The sequence below is a fragment of the Leucoraja erinacea genome, chromosome 4 (assembly GCF_028641065.1).
Source record: "Leucoraja erinacea ecotype New England chromosome 4, Leri_hhj_1, whole genome shotgun sequence".
NCBI lineage: Eukaryota > Metazoa > Chordata > Chondrichthyes > Rajiformes > Rajidae > Leucoraja > Leucoraja erinaceus.
This window is the reverse complement of record NC_073380.1, coordinates 92,445,354-92,465,909: the sequence shown is the minus strand read 5'-3', so window position 1 is coordinate 92,465,909 and position 20,556 is coordinate 92,445,354. Positions and strand designations below refer to the sequence as shown.

General features: G+C 39.0%; 1 protein-coding gene across 1 annotated transcript in view; it reads right to left on the bottom strand.

The window, feature by feature from the left end:
- Window positions 1-8,055: 8,055 nt before the first annotated feature.
- The window catches only part of slc35b3 (solute carrier family 35 member B3), a 42,085-nt gene continuing 29,584 nt past the window's right edge, over window positions 8,056-20,556 (bottom strand). Inside the window, exons 7-9 of the mRNA XM_055634793.1 lie at window positions 19,942-20,053; window positions 10,617-10,686; window positions 8,056-8,622 (exon numbers count right to left, since the gene is read on the bottom strand). Coding sequence (XP_055490768.1) covers window positions 8,475-8,622; window positions 10,617-10,686; window positions 19,942-20,053 — 330 coding nt within the window. The 3' untranslated portion in view covers window positions 8,056-8,474. The remainder of the gene's footprint in view (window positions 8,623-10,616; window positions 10,687-19,941; window positions 20,054-20,556) is intronic.

The following is a 20,556-nucleotide window of genomic DNA, read 5'->3' as shown; positions in this document are numbered from 1 at the left end:
TACTCTAGGATCCTAGCTAGGGCGCGCCGGTTTTTTTCAACATGCTGAAAAATGCCCGCGAGTAAAAAAAGGTCGTCATGGAAAAAATTGATATTTTTTTACTCGTGGGTTTAGTCGAGGTAGGTCCTAGTAGGTCATAATGCTACTCGTAGGTAGTCGAAGGCAATCGAAGGTAAAGCTCGTTGAGAAAAAAGGTAAGTAAACCGACCGGTAATGTTAAATGCCCGCTAAACTTTATTAAACGTTGTCTGGCTTCTTAAGTGTCTCCACTCCACTCCTTCTCCTTCTCCTTCTCCCTCTCCTTCTCCCTCTCCTTCTTCCCCCCCCCCCCCCCCCCCCCGTTCTCTAGAGGACTTACCGTAACTGTGGCAGCCGTCTTTTACCTTCCTGTTCATCACGGGTGTGAATTTCAGACAGCGCTCCCCTGCTTTCCCTGGCCCCCGCCTTTGCGATGTGCTAGTGTGTGTGTGTGTGTGTGTGTGGTGCGTGTGTGTGTGCGTGTGTGTGCATGCGTGTGTGTGTGTGGTCGGTCGATCCGGCTCGCTGTCGGTCAATCCAGCTCGAGGTTTTTCAGGCAAATGCCCTCGAGCTTGAAGGTCGAAGACAGTTGCTGAAAAGGTTGTGTTAGTGGGACAGGCCCTTTAAGGTAGATAGATAAATTCTTGATCAGTACGGGTATCAGAGGTTATGGAGAGAAGGCAGAAGAATAGTGTTCGGAGGGAGAGATAGATCAGCCATGGTTGAATGGTAGAGTAGACTTGATGGGCCGAATGGCCTAATTCTGCTCCTCTCACATAATACTTAGTAGACTAAGTGGGACCCATTGGGTCCCATGTTCACATGGGAGGGCTGGTCCCCCGACACAATATTCCACCTCTCCACCAATTCCAATATTGGTGGCCAGTGGGGGGGGATTTCTGGAGCGCTGGTATGGGTTCTTGAGGTAGCAGTTCAGTCCCTCAAGCCTGATATGCTGGCAGTTCACTCTTGGCTGGTGGGCTGGCAGTTGACTCATGGCTTTTCCTTAAAATTCCATTTCAAGCCGGGTGAAAGGCCACCAAATTCAAATCCATTTCCTACCATTTCAAGCAGGGTGCAAGGCCGCCAAATTCAAGTGCAGTTTTATTCCATTTCAAGCAGGGTGCAAGGCCACGAAATTCAAATGCAGCTTCATACCATTTCATGCAGGGTGAAACCACCATAAAACCACACAAAACACCAAACTCACAGTTCAGTAGACATTCAGTGTGTTCAGTTGATTCACAGCTCAGAGTCGTGACCTCTCCTTCCCCCATCATGCAGAGACTGAGCCACACCCACACTTCCGGGTTTCATAACCCCTCCCCCTCCCACCGGAAAAATTAACGAGTCAATTGAAAGCTACAGAAAACTCATGTATCGAGAAGAAACATATAATACACGAGCTGCCTATTTGAAAAAAAAAACTGAGGAGAGAAACAAATTATGGAAACAGGTTACCAGATTAATTGAGAAACAGAAGCAACTAATGGAATCAGGACAGAACGCAAGCAAAGTGAAATCTAATACGAGCTAACTATGGAACCTCTGTCAAGAGGTTGGAAAGAAACAAAATGTGTTGCTGTGTACACAGCAGTCTCGGGAAGAACGCATAAGACACACCAAGTGGCGGGAGATAAGGTGAAGATATTCAATGGCTTCATGGATAAGACAGAAGAGTGGTTATCGGAAATTATACCACAACTTACACGCTTAGCAGCTGGAAGTGCGATGCAACAAGGTGCCAGAATGGAAGATGAAATTACACTACAAGATAATATCTCGAAAGTATCTACACAAAGATCAGTTCATAAATCTGGTTCTTTGGCCAGTTCGGTATCAAGGGTTTCTGCTCGAGTGGGAGTTGAAGCTGATCTAGCCGCTCTCTCAATAGAAGCGGATGCCTTGAAGATGAAACATGAGATTGAGCAAGAAGAAGAGATGAGGCGAGAAGAAGAGATGAGATGACAAAAGGAAAAGATGACGGGACAGCAGGAGCAGCTGAGGTGACGAAAGGAACAACTGGAACTAAACTCAAAGATGGCGGTGGCCAAAGCTTAGAAGGAGATATTGTAAAGAAAAGGTTCAAGATGCAGCTCTACATCATTGAAAACGATTAGCTCTGGACCAAGAGAAAAAAAACGACTCCAATTAAATCAGTAGTTAGATCAATTCCACAATCGAGAACCACCGGATCTCATGGCTTGGAACACCCATTGAAACAATATAGACCCGGTAAAACTTCATCTCAGCAAATGTGTGCTAGACCAAAACAAACTACTTATTTGGTCATTGGAGAGGCCCTGGACAAACTAAGATCAGAATACGCTTTTCCATGGCCGGATGCACAGGCTCAAGAAGGTCAATTTGAGTCACAGAGGCCTGTTTATCAACAGGTGGAGTCAAGCCAAGGTTATGAGGATGGGTTATTGGCATTGGTGAAAAGTCAAGCTGAATTCATAGCTCGACAAAATACCTCTCTCATTCTATCACCCGCAGAAATTCCTACATATGATGGAGATCCTTTGGGTTAGAAGCTTTTGTAAGGGCAATTAAAAGAAGTATTAGAAATTAGAATTACGGATGAAAAGGAGTGCTTACGATTTCTAGTGAAGTACACAAGTGGAAGTGTTCAGGTACTTGTAGAAAGTTGTCAAAATGAGCCAGACAGCCATGGCTATAAAAAGGCGAGAAGGTTACTTAAAGACATTTCGTAATGAACAGAGGATTGCTAACGCATACATGGAGAAGGCCCATGCTTGGAAAGAATTCAAGCCGGAAGATGGGGAGGCATTGAGTGATTATGCAATATTTCTGAGAGGTTGTTGCAGCTCGTTGAAAAATCTCGGCCACATGGAGGAAATGAATCTTGCGAGTAATACTCGAGTCATCATTAGCAAATTGCCCAGAACACTGAGAGAAAAGTGGAGAGATGAAGCAGGCAGAATAATGAATGAAAGGAAGCAAGTAGCCAAGCTTCCAAACCTGGTGAAATTCTTAGAAAAGGAAGTATGGTACATGTTAGAGCCACACTACGGGACTATTGAAAATAATAAACCAATTGCAACTAACAAAGGTTCTACCTTTACCAAAACTGAAGAAATATCAGAACCTATGAGAAGTAGTTTTGCTATCACAACCAGACCTGTGGAAAAGACAGATGGAATGAAAGGAAATGTATCTACTAGCAAGCAAATAGTATTTTGTTTGTTATGTTATGAAGTTGTCGAAGATTCAAGGTGAAAGAATATGAAGAAAAGATGGATTTCTTGAAACAGAAGGGAATCTGTATTGGATGTTTGAAAACAGGACATATTGTGAGAGACTGTAAGAGTCTTATAATTTGTTATAAGTGCAGGCAATATCATCCTGAAGCACTTCACACTGAAGAAGAGCTACCAGAGCATTGGGAAGAAGAACTGGAATAGATGAAGAGATGGAATAAAACAAATAGATGAAGAGTTACCAGAGCAAATAGAAAAGGATGAACTGGAGCAAACGGAACAGAAGGAGAAGCCGACTACTAGAGATGCTATCACCTCGCCTCAAGTAAGTGCTCATATTGGGGCTGGGGTTGAAGCTTGTCATTTTACTATCTTATCAGTACAGGTAAGGAATAAGGAATACAGTGTTGCAAACATATGCTTTTTTTGATTACGGAAAAGTGCCTTTTGCACAGAAAACCTGACGAGAAGGCTGAACATCACAGAAGAGACTAAGATTTGATTGCGTACCATGACTAAAGATAAAGAGAGCATGAGATTACATTACAAGTAATGTAATGTAATTACATCCAGTCTGGACGAAGATAATTTTATACCAATATCTGAAGTGTTTACACATAGAACTATGCCTTTTGGTCATCAAAATATACCAAAACATGAAGACTTGAGACAATGGCCTTACCTGAAGGATGTCAAAATATCTGAAATAAATTCTATTGTTGATCTACTTATCAGAACGAATGTTTTGAAGGCATTGGAACCTATACAGATTGTTAGGAGCCAAGATGATGGACCATATGCTACAAAAACCATACTTGGATGGGTTATCCATGGCTCCTTGAAATGGAACAACGAAAACGAGAATCAGAAGAACAATCCTACCATTGCTGTTAATCAAATATCTACTGATAAATTAGAAAAGCTGGTGATGAAGCAATATAATCATGACTTCAATGAAAGTACCAGCAAAGAATATGAAGAGATATCGAATGAAGAGTTGAAGTTCATGGGTATTATGAACTACTCAGTAAAGATTGATGGACACTATTGTCTGGACTTGCCTTTCAAACAAGAAAGTGCTAATCTGCCGAATAATTGTCCTATGGCACGAGCAACGCAACCAGAATTTGAAATGCTAGTTTGGCGAGAATACGAAATTTCATGAGGAATATACATCCTTCTTACAGGATATGATTGATAATGATTATGCCAAAATGGTGCCATTGAATCAAGAAAAGAAAATCCTGCGGATGAAGTTTCCAGAGACCTGACAGCGAACCGCTTCTTAAGCGATAAGAGATGGATCAATGAACTAAAGTTTCTCTGTAAGCCAGACAGAGAATGGCCAAAGCCTGAGCTGGGATTTGAAATCTCGGTTAATTATCTGGAAATTAAATCAAACCTAACAGTGAACTTTATTGCTAAAAGTCCTGTTATTCTTGTGAAGGATTTTCACACTTCAACATTGTTGTTACAACACATCCGTGAGTTGGTCAGACATGGAGGAAGACGTTTCATGCTATCAAAGCTTTTGACTGTTATGTTTTGAACTATATACTGGGTATCATGCCTGAATTTTAGGGTTTGGTGCGCACGGTACGACTTTAGAATTAAAAAGTGTTTTAATAAGATTAATAACCTAGTTATGCTTGCTTCTAGAAGGCGAAAGTGAAGATGGAAGAGTCGATGAAAAATTCTGATTGCAGATATATAGTGCATGCTATTTTCCGCGTTAGTATAGTGGTTAGTATCCCCGGCTGTCACACGGGAGACCGGGGTTCAATTTCCCGACGGGGAGCCACGGGGTTCAATGTCCCGATTTTTTGCTTTTGATATATGTTAAGCTTTCATGGCTACTTTTTTGATGTTTATTAATAATTGTCTCGTGATATACTCGGAACAATTAGGGGCCGGTATGCAGTGGTCATTTGGCTTATTTTGTGTATCATTAATTATGGCATGTGTCTTTAAATTTTAGACTGCCCGTTATATTGCGGGTGGGATTTATGACGTATTCTAGGGCGTGTTTGGAGCTAAGTTTCTTGCGGAGAAGCTTAGTTTTTAGTTTAGTTTTGGACCAGCATGAGGAAGGCATACCCTTTGACCATGCGAAGCGTAATGGAGACACGAGTTTTCTAATCTTTAAAGCGATAAGCTGGAGTTGGATGAAGATGAAAGTGTACGAGTCAGAAGAAGTTTGGATGTACCTTATTGTTTTTCATCAACAATAAAGAATCTATTAATCAAAAGACTGTGTTATGAAGATTTATCTGTGAAGAAGCTCTGAAGGTCTGTGACAGAAAGCTCACATGCGTATAACGACATTCTTCTTAATCATGCAGTCCATTAGCGGCTAGAGGGAACAATCTCTTGGACGATATAAAAATCTGCCACTACAGATATTACTGTACAGGGATCACCATTCAGCGTGGACTTGGTAGGCCGAAGGGCTTGTTTCTGAGCTGTATCTCGAAACTAAGCTAAAGATGTCTTGAAATTATTTGATGTTTATTTGTTTTGATTAATTCTCTTCTTCTTACTTCTGACTTCTTACTTCTGCAAAATGATCCTGTGATCAAATGCAGTCTGAAAACTGTGGCAATCTTCAATGTGAGCTGTAGTAATGGAAATGCAAATAACTTTTCTCCAACCAACCAGAACTGTTTTTTTATAATGTTGATCAGCGATTAATGTTACTTGAGAATAGAATAGCATAAGTATAAATATGACAATAGATTTGAAATATATCACAAAAAGAATAAACATTTTGAAAATATTTAACTTAAAAATTGCTCTAAAATAGCACTGGACTCCGAGTAAATATTAAATTAGTTTTTATTCATTTCCCTCAAGAGTCCTGGTCAAAAAAGCAAAATTTGTTTTTAAAAGCTAGAAACACAGTTATTGACTAATTACTTTTGTGTGCAATAAAGACATATTTGTGTGAGGAAGTTTAAGATTTAAACTATTACAAAGTGGACAGCTGTGGGATTAGAAGCAGAAATGCTTTCACTTTTCTCCTATTACACTAACAAAGCTAATAAATATGTTTTCGCCATTCTTTCATAACACTATTGAGATAACAGCACATATACTTGAATGTTTATAACATAGAGCAAAACAATCGAAGAAATGTTCACTCTTGGCTCCTACCCTTGCTCTATGCGATAATAATGTCCGTCAATAGTAAAAAAATAAAATGTTTCATATGCAGAAAAAGAGCATTCTCAACATGACCATATATGGGCTAACCCTTCCTCTCTCTGAAGAACCTGTCAATCTTGACAAGCAAGTGGATGTACAATGCAATCTTGACAAGTAAGAGGATGTACAATGCTCAGTGAGATAAAGTATTGCTGAATCGCTGATTATTGAAGTATAGATATATCTGATTAAACATTACCCCTTTGTGTGGGGATAGAGTTGCTCTGTATCTACATACTGTAACAGTCACTACTACATCCGCCTGGCGAAATAAAGATTTTACTACTTGATTACTAATTTTATTGCGTTTTCGTCTGTTTGAAGTGAAACGAACCAAACATGTGGAATACATCAAGTCCAAATTTCCACCTGAACTTTCAACCTATCACATCAGAATAAAACAAAATGTCTTCATATCCATGGTGCAACTTTTGTATTGTTACATTTTCCACACAAATATCTGAACATGCCATTTCTTTGGATTACACTGAAAATTTTAAAAATAGATGTTTAATGGGAATTAATGGCCATCAGCCAGTCAGAATTCAAGATTGCAACAAATTAAACCAATTGTGCTCAATCATCCATAGTCTGACTCCTTCCCCATTTTATGATTTGCACTCTGAAATTATTTAAAATGCAACAACATGCACAGATATAATTATATTATGTGTAACAGTATATAGGCTACAAATACAATGTTGTATATTCATTGTTAATGATCCAGTCATTGAAAGTGTTATCAATATTTTAAACCTAAGGAAACAGAAGCCTGTTCATATCCCACATTAAAATGTCTGCTACATAAATAATGATGATTAAATGGATGTAAATTCTTCCAATAAACGCATTAATGCACAAAAAAATCTACTAACTACAAAAAAATTGAAATTTTAGCAATATGCTTTACTTAGTTTCTTCTTTTTGTAACAAAATACATCTAAACTTCAACACGTTGAAATACAACTTAATTAAAAAAATAATCATTAAGGATTAAAAAGGCATTGTGCAAAAACAGAAAGATGTAAAGATCATAACACAAAGTTGGTTTGGTAATAGGGTAGTTTGAGGAACACTGCAATGTGTTTGTACTTTTCTGGCCCTTGCCTTTTCTCATGCTCTTAATGAAAAGTAAACAGCAGACTAGGTTTGAGGCACTAGATGATACAAAATATTTTGGCAATGTATGGTAATCATGTTTTACTACTTTTTTTTTGCAATGTAGGAAGTTAAGTACAATAAAGAAATCTTGACCGAGCTACGGTCACCATCCAATAAACGTTTCATGACATACCTCATCGTAACTATATCATTTAATGCACATTTTCCAAATGCATCTCACTTGCTGTGGATTGATCTAGGAATACAATCAATTTGCATCAAAAATACTTAAAAGGTGAATATATATATATAATATAAATATATACAATTTTTGATGCAAATTGATCAAGAGCGAGACATGCATTTGGAAAATGTGCATTAAATGATATAGTTACGATATATATATATAATTGTACAATCATGATAAATAACAATAAGTGCTACTATACTATAATTACTTCAATTAAACTGCACACACATGTGATGAAAAAAAACACACACACACACATTTAGCCATAATTGATCCCAGTTTGTAATTTCCATTGAAGAAAATCTAAAGCAAAACACATATTTGATTCATTTACAAATCTTAAAAACAACAGGCCACTGCTCAGAATTCAAATGAAGAACAAAGTACAGAGGGAGCAAGTGAGAGAATTGCAATTTGTAAATCTGGAATTTTGTACACATTATTAGCAAACAATCATTGTGATATTTATGGTAAACATTGTCCAAACCTTGCATTGTTCCCTTTACCACATGTGTACAATTCGTACGATTGATTAAGTCTGTTTATCATCCAACTAACATCATCGGTTGTATTAGTAATGGGCATACATCACAAGTGCGCTTCTGCAGAATGTCCTGTCAAGGCCATCCAGTGACGGCTTTGCTCAATCATGTCAGAAGTGAAAACCAGTATAGGATCTACACCATCTGGGACAGTGAACTTGTTTGTTTTTTCTGAATTATATTCCAAACGTTACGCAGTGAAGGCAGCCTAATTCTGTCCTTATTTTTGCTGTAAATATTCAGGAAGATTCCAATTATGACCAGAAGACCTGACCATATATAGCTTGAAGAGAAATAAAAATATATGATTAGTAATGTAGAACTTCTAATGATCCACCAGACAGTTGAAACTTTGATATCAGTAACACCCTATCAATGTCAGTGAGCACCACTTACCTGACAGTAATATTTCTGTATTATTACATTAGAAAAATACATTGAAAATGGATTCATTTGTATCTCTCCGAGTAGCCTCGCAATTTACTGTAATCAACTGACAGTAACAAAAAAGTTAAAAAAAATAAACATGAATAAATGTGTGACAACCATTCTTACGTTCTTCCAAAATGAATAGAGTGGGATGAGGGAAAGAAAACAAAATAAAAATAGCAGAGGATGATGTTATTAGTGAGGACAAATACATGGTCAGAATAGAGGAAAACTATTTAGTGGTCATATATTAATGAATACACATCAACTGTTTGTGGTCTAATTCTCTCTGCGATAATCTATCACCAATGAGATCCTGAAGCTGCTGTACAGACATACTACAACCATAGTCTTTTTTAGTGTCCATAGAATAATAAGAGTAACATAATTCCATTTTAATAAATTTATATGAGATAAATTAAAAGGGCAACATAACAACTATAATAGTTGTTATAACATGCCATTCAATAGGTTCAGGGGTTATAGTGGGCTAAATTTACAAATTCAGCAGTGTGTTTAATTCAAGACATAATAAAGACTTTTATACTGGATGTTGTTAACAAGGGACAAATTACAAATCCTAAAGGGATATATGGCTGCTCCACAAGCTATTGGTCATAGAATCAAATTGCATGACTTTGACCATCAAAGCTGATTCCATTTATCAATAATTTGTGTTAGGAGCACAGGTTATACAAGTTAGACTGCTTTTAATTTGTGAGAAAAATATAAAGTTGACAAGAACTATCCTGCCAAATATGATGAAGAGTCCAAATACAATGGGACAATTTTTTAATTGGCAAGATGGACACGAAATGATGGAGCAATTCAGCGGGACAGGCAGCATCTCAGGAGAAAAGGAATAGGTAACGTTTTGGGTTGAGACCCTTTTTCAGACTGAGTTACGGGAGGGGGAGACTAGAGATATGGTAGGGTAAAGTGTAAAAACTATAAATCAAAGCGATCCGTAGAGGTGGAGAGCAAGAGGAAACACAGAAGGGGAGCAGCGAGAGTCTTTCTGAGGATCCTTCAGTGCTTCTACTCTGGGGCTGCAGAAAGCATCTTGTCCGGCAACATCTTAATCTGGTTTGGGAACAGCTCTGCCCAGGACAGGAAGGCTCTGCAGAGAGTAGTGCGTTCGGCCAAACACACTACGGGAACTACACTCACCCCTCTGCAGGACCTATACACCAGAAGGTGCAGATCCAGAGCCAACAACATAATGAGGGACCCCTACCACCCCAGCAACGGACTGTTCCAGCTGCTACAGTCAGGCAAACGCCTCCGCTGAAACGCTGTGAAAACAGAGAGGATGAGACGGAGTTTCTTCCCACAGGCCATTAGGAATGTAAACTCTTACCTCACCAGGGACTAATTCACTGTTGTGTTGTGTCTTTTTTTAATTATTTTTTCTAAAATATAAATACTGGTTCTGTTCTAGTCTGTCTGTTGTTTTTGCACAATCCGCAGGCATTGCCACTTTCATTTCACTGCACATCTTGTATGTGTATGTGACAAATAAAGTTGACTTGATTTGTTGGTTGGTAGCAAGAAGTAGACTTTCATTCTCAAAATGTAAAATGTTACAAGTGCAAGATGTTTTGAATGCTTCCCTAGAGAAGGGAACCTTACTGAGAAACATTGAAAAATTAAAAAAGTAGGACTATATATGAAAACAAAATGAACATGGGCAATGTTAACCATCCTACATACTGCTCTGCCAGAAATAATATACCTATTTGAGTTGTTTGAGTGGTGTGGGAAGAACGTCAGCTTTGATATTAGACTGCATTACCACTTCATATATCAAATGTGCCACTTTTGTACATAAAAAGAAGAATTACTTACTGAAAGGTAAAAGGCTTGGAAAAGATGAGAAATGAAAGGCACATTGTCATTGCTTTTCTTCCAGTGGTTACTGCAAAGAAAAAAAATAATGTTTATCTCTATTAAGGACATGGAGCATCTTAATTCATCAAAAAAAACATAATGTTCTAAATATTTCCTCAAGAAATTAATAAATACCAATATGTTTATAGTTAATTAGCAAAAAAAGATACATTCGCGATGGTATAGTGAGTGAATAACTCTCTAAACAGCTTGCCTGAAAATTATTTATTTTTCCAAAATAGCATACCAATTATAAAAGCAGACATAATCTATTTCAAACTCTGTAGTGAAGATGACTATTAGTTATACTCTATGATTAAAGAACCACAACACAGTAAAATAACTTACATAATTTCCCAAAACACTAATAGATCATTTGTTGAAGTGTGATCATGACTGTAAAACTGGAAACATGACAGCCAATTTGCAATCTACCACTAAGGAGAATATGATAGACATAGATAAACCATTTTTATGTTGACTGAAAAAAAAATACTGGCCAGTATAACACTATATAACGCAGTCTGCGGAAGGGTCCCAACCCGAAACGTCACGTCCATTTTCTGCTGCCTGACCTGCAGAGTTACTTCAGCATTTTGTGTCTATTTTTGGTATAAACCAGCATCTGCAGTTCCTTTTTCAAAAGAGTGCCATGCCATATTTTACTTTCACCTGAGACTCAGAAGGTATCCTAGTTGACAGTTGCAGGTTAAAATTACAATTTCCATATTCTTTGATATTGCATTTGAATGGCATTTTTCAGATCAAATTTTAAACGTGAGACTTGAATCCATATTCCAGAAACAAGAGTGCTACCATTGAACCAAAGAGGTTATGCCAGCTAAGGTTAGGGTGCTATGGCTTCAATAATACATCGAAGCAGCAGTAGGACATTTGGCCCCTGAACCTGTTTCAACATGCAGTAAGATCATGACTGATCCCTCAGTACAGGCATCCAATGATTACCTTAACATTTTAACATTTATTGATCACATTCTTTAATACACTCAAGAGGCAGAGGCTTTACAGCTTCTTGGATAGATTCATTACTCCCTGGAGCAAAACATTTATTCTCATCTCTGTTTGAAAGCCCTGCTCTCACCTTGAGAAGATGGCTTCTAGTTCCAGGCATTGCAGCAAGGAAAAATCAACTTACACGTTAACTTGAGAAGTTTATGTATTTGAATGAGATCATCACTGATTCTACAAATTCTAATGCGTATAGACCAAGCCTACTGAATTTCTCCTCACAAGAAAGTTCCACAACCAAGGAATCCACTTGGTGAACCCTTACAGTCCTCCATCTATCACATGTATCTGCTTCTTTAAGTAGGAGGAGCAGACCGTTGTCCAGATGCAACCTCACTGGTATACAACAAGATTCAGGTCCCTTTGAACAACAACTCTCCATCTCTCTTCATTTAAAAAATAATATGTTTTGTTTTATTCCTTCCAAGTTGGATGACGCTACATATTTCTACACTACATCCGCCTGCCCATTCACGTAGGTTGTTTATATTGCTCTGAAGGCTCTCTGCTACCTCATCACATTGCAAACTAGTTTTGTATCCTCGGCAAACTTCAATATATTACATTTGATTCTCTCATCCAAATCACTGATATAAACTGTGAACAGCTGGGGCTCCAGTACTGATCTCTGCGGCAGTCCATTGGTCACAGTTTCCCAAAATGAAAATAACCTGTTTATTCCTATCCCACTTTCTGTCCATTAACCTAAGCCTTAATCCATATGAGTATATTATTCTTAATATGACTAACATTAATAATCTCTTGTTAAGCAGCTCATTGAAGGTTTTTGAAAGTCCATGTACACCACATGTATCGTTAAAAATGTCAACACATTTGATAAACATAATCTTCATTCATAAATACGTTCTATATTTAAGAGGGAGTTAGGCTATATTTAAGAGGGAGTTAGATGTGGCCCTTGTGGCTAAGGGGATCAGGGGGTATGGAGAGAAGGCAGGTACGGGATACTGAGTTGGATGATCAGCCATGATCATATTGAATGGCGGTGCAGGCTCGAAGGGCCGAATGGCCTACTCCTGCACCTATTTTTTATGTTTCTATGTGAGCTAAAGATGGCTGCAATACTATGGCTAACAAATAGATGCCTGCATTATATGTATTCATGATGCCAGACTAAATGATCAATAATTCTCTAGTTTCTCTCCCCTTCCTTTTAAATAGTGGGGTATGTTTTCTATCATCCAAGCTGTGGGAGTTCTTTTTTGGAAGAATACAATGAGTTCACCTTCCACATCTACATTCTACACCGTCAAAACCAAAATGTAGGTTATCACGTCCAAGAGATTTATTGGCTGTCAGTTCTATTAATTACCCCAGTACAGTTATACACTAATGCCATCTCTTCAACATATTTTCTATATTAAGGTGCCCAAATCTAAAACACTTCAATGTACTCTAATTGTGCGCTTATACCTTTGTATATTTTATTTTTCTATTTACAAGATCAAATTAATTTAAGATCAGAATGCAGAATTTCTAATTGTCCTCGTTTATCCACAGCTGTCATTACTTTTAATCAGCTGTATCTTCAACAAAGACTGAATATAACATAAAAGAATGTGCAGAATCAGGCCATGACTGTGAACACTTATTCTTTCATTCATTTCTTAAAGCTGAAGGAGTATTAAAATGACTTTGGATTTACAGAAAATATAGATTTCAACTGGCTTTCTCAATACCTGAGCTCCAATCCTTTATATTATTTACATGCAGTAACATTTTTAATGTTATGCCCCACGCTATACAAATGACTTCCAGAGATCTAGATAATGGTATTGGTTTGTTAATGCCCCATGTACCAAGATACGATGAAAAGCTTTTAAGTTGTGAATGATCCAGGCAAATCATACTATGATATAAATGAGATATTGTTTGCTCTAGGTTGGAGAAAAAGGGACGAGTGTAAAACAATTGATCTGGGCGTTGTATGACATATCCTAGCATTTTAAGCTGAGATTCAAATGTATGTCCGACCACAACTAGATTCTGCTTTTGGTTAATTTTGAGGGTCTTTCTAAATGAATGTGTGAAGATTTGATGCAGTTCATTTTTATTAGGGAAAAGGAACTAAAATACAAAACTGCCAACCCCACTCAAATACTAGTATGATAAATGAGGAAAAATATATCAGTAATAAACAAACTGTCTTCATCTGAGGTTGGGAATAATGCATATTATCGGGGAGGACTGCTATCTGTCTGTGTTGTACCTAAGACTGAGAGTGTTTGAAATGGGGAAAAAGTACAATTTCCCCTGCATTCATACCCCTATTGAACTAAATGAAGAGGCTGCACAGTGGCGCAACGGTGGAGTTGCTGCTTTACAGCACCAGAGACCCAGGTTCAATCCTGACTATGGGTGCTGTCTGTATGTAGTTTGTATGTTCTCCCTGTGACGTTATGGATATTATCTGGGTGCTCCGGTTTCCTCACACTCTCCAAGGATGTATAGGTTTAGAGGTTAATTGGCTTTGGTAAAATTGTAAATTGTCCCTCTAGTGTAGGATAGTGCTTGTGTTTGTGGATCACTGGTCGGCATGTACTTGGTGGGCCGAGTGCCTGTTTCCATGGCTGTATCTCTAAAGTCTAAAGAAAACATTGGAAAGAGCCCTGGTTTTCAAGGGAAATTGGACACTTGGTTCGGAAAAAGAGAGAGGTCTACAATAATTATAGGCAGCATGGAGTGAATGAGGTGCTTGAGGAGTATAAAGAATGTAAAAAGAATCTTAAGAAAGAAATTAGAAAAGCTAAAAGATGATATGAGGTTGCTTTGGCAAGTAAGGTGAAAGTAAATCCAAAGGGTTTCTACAGCTATATTAATAGCAAAAGGATAACGAGGGATAAAATTGGTCCATTACAGAGACAAAGTGGACAGCTATCTGCAGAGCCAAAAGAGATGGGGGAGATATTGAACAATTTATTTTCTTCGGTATTCACCAAGGAGAAGGATATTGAATTATGTGAGGTAAGGGAAACAAGTAGAGTAGCTATGGATACTATGAGATTCAAAGAAAAAGAAGTACTGACAGTTTTGAAAAATATAAAAGTGGATAAGTCTCCAGGTCCTCACAGGATATTCCCTGGGACATTGAGGGAAGTTAGTGCAGAAATAGCTGGGGCTATGACAGAAATATTTCAAATGTCATTAGAAACGGGAATAGTGCTGGAGGATTGGCGTACTGCGCATGTTGTTCCATTGTTTAAAAAGGGGTCTAAGAGTAAACCTAGCAATTATAGACCTATTCGTTTGACTTCAGTGGTGGGCAAATTAATGGAAAAGATACTTAGAGATAATATATATAAGCACCTGGATAAACAGGGTCTGATTAGGAACAGTCAACATGGATTTGTGCCTGGAAGGTCATGTTTCACTAATCTTCTTGAATTTTTTGAAGAGGTTACTAGGGAAATTGATGAGGGTAAAGCAGTGGATGTTGTCTATATGGACTTTAGTAAGGCCTTTGACAAGGTTCCTCATGGAAGGTTGGTTAAGAAGGTTCAATTGTTGGGTATAAATGCAGGAGTAGCAAGATGGATTCAACAGTGGCTGAATGGGAGACACCAGAGAGTAATGGTGGTGTTTGTCAGGTTGGAGGCAGGTGACTAGTGGGGTGCCTCAGGGATCTGTGTTGGGTCCACTGTTGTTTGTCATGTACATCAATGATCTGGATGATGGTGTGGTAAATTGGATTAGTAAGTATGCAGATGATACTAAGATAGGTGGTGTTGTGGATAATGAAGTAGATTTCCAAAGTCTACAGAGAGATTTAGGCCATTTGGAAGAATGGGCTGAAAGATGGCAGATGGAGTTTAATGCTGATAAGTGTGAGGTGCTACATCTTGGCAGGACAAATCAAAATAGGACGTACATGGTAAATGGTAACGAATTGAGGAATGCAGTTGAACAGAGGGATCTAGGAATAACTGTGCATAGTTTCCTGAAGGTGGAATCTCATGTAGATAGGGTGGTAAAGAAAGCTTTTGGTATGCTAGCTTTTATAAATCAGAGCATTGAGTATAGAAGTTGGGATGTAATGTTAAAATTGTACAAGGCATTGGTGAGACCAATTCTGGAGTATGGTGTACAATTTTGGTCGCCCAATTATAGGAAGGATGTCAACAAAATAGAGAGAGTACAGAGGAGATTTACTAGAATGTTGCCTGGGTTTCAGCAACTAAGTTACAGAGAAAGGTTGAATAAGTTAGGTCTTTATTCTCTGGAGAGCAGAAGGTTAAGGGGAGACTTGATAGAGGTCTTTAAAATGACGAGAGGGATAGACAGAGTTGACGTGGACAAGCTTTTCCCATTGAGAGTAGGGAAGATTCAAACAAGAAGACATGACTTCAGAATTAAGGGACAGAAGTTTAGGGGTAACATGAGGGGCAACTTCTTTACTCAGAGAGTGGTAGCTGTGTAGAATGAGCTTCCAGTGGAAGTGGTGGAGGCAGGTTCGATTTTATCATTTAAAAATGAATTGGATACGTATATGGATGGGAAAGGAATGGAGGGTTATGGTCTGAGTGCAGGTAGATTGGACTAGGGGAAAATAATTGTTCGGCATGGACTTGTAGGGCCGAGATGGCCTGTTTCCGTGTAATTGTTATATGGTTATTAAATTGCCTGCATTTTCAACAGACTAATGGCATAGATAAGGTCACAAATCACTTGCTCTTGTATCAGGGTGGTCTTTGCAATGTTCCTTTGGGAGCTGATGATCAGCTAGGCACAACATTATGCAGGGCTTTTCAAGAATGCAAGTAGCAGGCTGCACTCCCAGAATGGCTGTTGGAGACTGTTTAAATGTTATGTGCTCTTGACATTCACAAATATCCAAAAACATTAACAATTAGAATAAAATACAACAAAAACAATTAAAAGTTCTATTATTCTAAAAAAAAAGCTAAAACATTCCACACTTGAAAACCAAATAAATCAAATAAAAAGCTTCATGCCATTCTTCTAGTACGTTTCCTCTAATTTATTTCAATGGAACTGCTGTCAAAAATGGTTCTGAGGCAGATTTCCCAGGCCAAGAGCCAAGACTTTTAAGAAATTTGTTCCCTTGATTTCAACGAAGAGTTGACTGCCATAGCACAGCTGTCCAGGCACCTGGATGTTAACTACTGTTTCAGCCTGTGCTGAGGTATCCCGTTCAGTTAGATGTTTTAAAGCCAGCAAATCTGAGCAGATTGACCAACTTTTAAATGGAAGATCTGCCGATGTGTCATTTTAAACAAGAGCAGTACGATTAGACAAAAATATTTTCAAGCTAATGTTTGACGTGTTGAGATGTCTTAATTAATGAACGGGCCTCTGAATTTCATGTAATATAATAAACATATTTTGATTCACAGATCAAAGATTGCACCAAAATGCATTTCCTCATAAGGAAGATATAGCCTTGTGGGATTGTCCTGAATTAAAGAATCACCACTTCCTCATAAGCTAATAAGACTCTTTCACGTTCTCCAAACCTTCGATTAAATCAAGTGGCACAATTTCAAAATAAAAGCTTTGTGTCGGAAATGTATGACAATACGTTTCCACGTCTCCTCTCCTCTTCCAATCACTTGGGCTAACTCGAACCCGATCCAGACCCAAGACTACAAATATCAAACGTGGAACAAAGAATTTAGAATTAAATGTATCTAACTATTGGAGAGTAGGCTATATTAATGATGGAAGATATGGTAAACATGAGCTGCCTCTTTGTTATTATACATAAATGACTAACTTCTAACTTGGCCACATGTAGGAAACTAAAAAAAAAAAAATTCCCTATTCTGATGGGTTTTTTCCAGCCAAATATGCTTTGAACGGATTTGATTTCAAACAGCATCAGTATCCTTCTAAGATATTTAGTGGTTATGTGACCCAATAGAAACTCATTGTGGATGTATATTGTTTCCAGTCATTCATTGGTCAAAATTTTGGTTTGGTCTTTATTTCTAGCACTAAGCAGTAAATAACAATTGGCAATAGCTTGACCTTTGGTTTATCATAATTAACCAGTATTGAGTAGATGATCAGGAATATTGAACAGACTATTAGATCAATCAACAAATATCAATAACTGGCAACATAGCAAAGGCTGCATATTCCATATATTTAATGGTAGGCAGTGGTGCTTCAGATTGAGAGGACTCGATTTTATTTCAAAGAAGGTAATTCACATTGTGCAGAACAGATGAAATTTTTATTACTAGGCCAAGTGGGACCAGTTGGGCCCCGTTTCCCCAATGCAATATTCCACCACTCACCCGTTCCCCCAACTCAACCTGTTCCCCCAATGCACTATTTCACCATTCACCCACAGCCCCCAACTGTACAGGCACGGCTCATTTCCCCTCAACCTCCAGCACTCCCTCCCCCGCCTCTTCACCCACCCTCTTTTTTCCTCTCTCCTCCTACCCTCACCCACCACTCCCTCCCTCTCCTTTCCCCTACCCTCAGTCACTTCCTACCTCCCTCCATAACACCTCTCCCCTCCCTACCCCCGTCCTCTACATCTATCTCCATGCTCCCCCATTCCTCACCTCTCCCCTATCTCACTCCCTCACTGAACACAATGTTTAAATAAAATGTCTCCTCCTCCCCTTCCCCACTCCCTCCCTCGCCTTTCCCCTACCCTCAGTCGGTGCTCCCTGGAGCCAATCAATTGTCCCTACGTGCGGGGGTGGGGGGGGGTCGGCGCTCACGCCCCCCCCCCCCCACACAAGGAAGGAAAACCACAAGTTTTTTTTCTGTAAATGAAATCTCCCTCCCTCCCCCCTCTCCCCTCCCTACCCCCCTTGAGGTGGAAGCTGCTGATCCCATTGTGATGTAATTGTGGGCTGAAACACTGCTCATGGGCAGTTTGTGTACATGAGATCCCATTGTGATGTCATTGTCGGGTGGAGCACTGCTCACGGACAGTTTATGTAAATGAGATTCCATTGTGATGTCATAGCTGTAACTGCCACTGCAACTTCAAGTCATTTTTCTCAAAGTGGGGTTTTGTAAAGTAGAAATTGTGAATAACGTAAAATATACCATCAATCTGAAACAAACTTGACACACCGCACCACAGGACAAAGGTAAGGTGGTCCTAACGTTGTAGTGCAATCGTGTACCGTTTTGGCGTAATTCAGGGCAGGACGGGCACACACACAGACAAGATGAGAGTTTTAGTAATATATAGATTATCTATCCTGGTGAAAACTAAACGGATAAATAAAATTCTTGATGGGTTGCAATACACAGAAATGTAAAACTGATGACTAGCAACCATCACTTTGCTACCTTAATAGTTGGGCGAGTCCAGAACCAGGGGCCACAGTCTTAGAATACCCAAGTGAAATATGAGGTGCTGCTCCTCCAATTTGCAGTGGGACTCACTCTGGCCATGGATGGTTTACTGGATGGATTTAAGAGAGTTAGATAGAGCTCTGGGGGCTAGTGGAGTCAAGGGATATGGTGAGAAGGCAGGCACGGGTTATTGATAGCGGACGATCAGCCATGATCACAATGAATGGCAGTGTTGGCTCAGAGGGCCGAATGGCCTCCTCCTGCACCTATTTTGTATGTTTATCTATGTTTCTATGAAAGTACTCAACAATGCTTGAGAAACTCCACGGGTGAGGCAGCATCTATGGAGCGAAGGAGTAGGTGACGTTTCGGCTCAAGACCCTTATTCAGACTGATGTGGGGATCGGGGGGCAGGAAGAAGAAAGGAAGAGGCGGAGACAGTTAAGAGAGCTGGGAAGGGGAGGGGAAGGAGGGAGAAAGCAAGAACTACCTGAAATTGGAGAGGTCAATGTTCATACTGCTGGGTGAAGTATGAGGTGCTGCTCCTCCAATTTGCGGTGGGACTCTCTCTGGCCATGGAGGAGGCCCAGGACAGAAAGGTCAAATACGGAATGGGAGGGGGAGTTGAAGTGCTGAGCCACCGGGAGTTCGGGTTCATTAATACAAACTGTGCAGAGGTGTTGGGCGAAGCGATCGCCACGCCTGCGCTTGGTGCGGAGGTGTTGGGCGAAGTAAACGCCAAGCCAGTCTGTCTTTTTGCTTATTTTGACCTATTTTACCATAAGTTTTAGTTTGTCCTGTGTAACCTTAATTAAGGAGAAAAAATTAGTTTAGTAAGCTTTTGCTTACAATTACAACTGGCTGGCAGGCTTCAATCTAACATTTTCAACCAATTTGACATTGTAGTAAACCTTAATAGTGAATACAAATATGAATTGCATATTACCTGTTACAGCAACTAGTGCACCAAAAAGCTTTATCAAGGCTAGTACGAAGGAAATTCCAAAATATCCCGTCAATGAAAGCATAAATGCATATCCATAGGTCTGCATTGGATGCTGTAAAACAAATATGGAAACCAAACATTACAGGTCATTAATGATGTCAAACTACACAGGGTCAGGATATTTTCAACAATGGCCAGTGTCACATTTCTACACTGTGACACTGGCCATTAAGTAACTTGAAAGTTTGTAAAGCATTAGTCTTTGGAAGAGTAAAATTTCCAAGCTAAGTCAATGAACTAATTTGTATTAATTCTTGCCCTTCGCATGGAAAACAAAGCAACTGGCACTGATATCTGAAAAAAAAGATTTGTAATACATATATCAACAGTTCAAAACTTTACCAGACCAGATAAGTTAGTAATTATTGATTAATTGATATCAAGTCTCAAGCATTATTCGATTGAGGATAGTAGCAATTCAGAGAAAATGAGCCTCAAAAAACCCCGCAAGAAACTGGATAAATGTTGAATTTAATAGTGGCAACATAACAGGAAGCAAACAGTGCCCTCCATGTTTGGGACAATGACCCATCATTTATTTATTTGCCTCTGTAC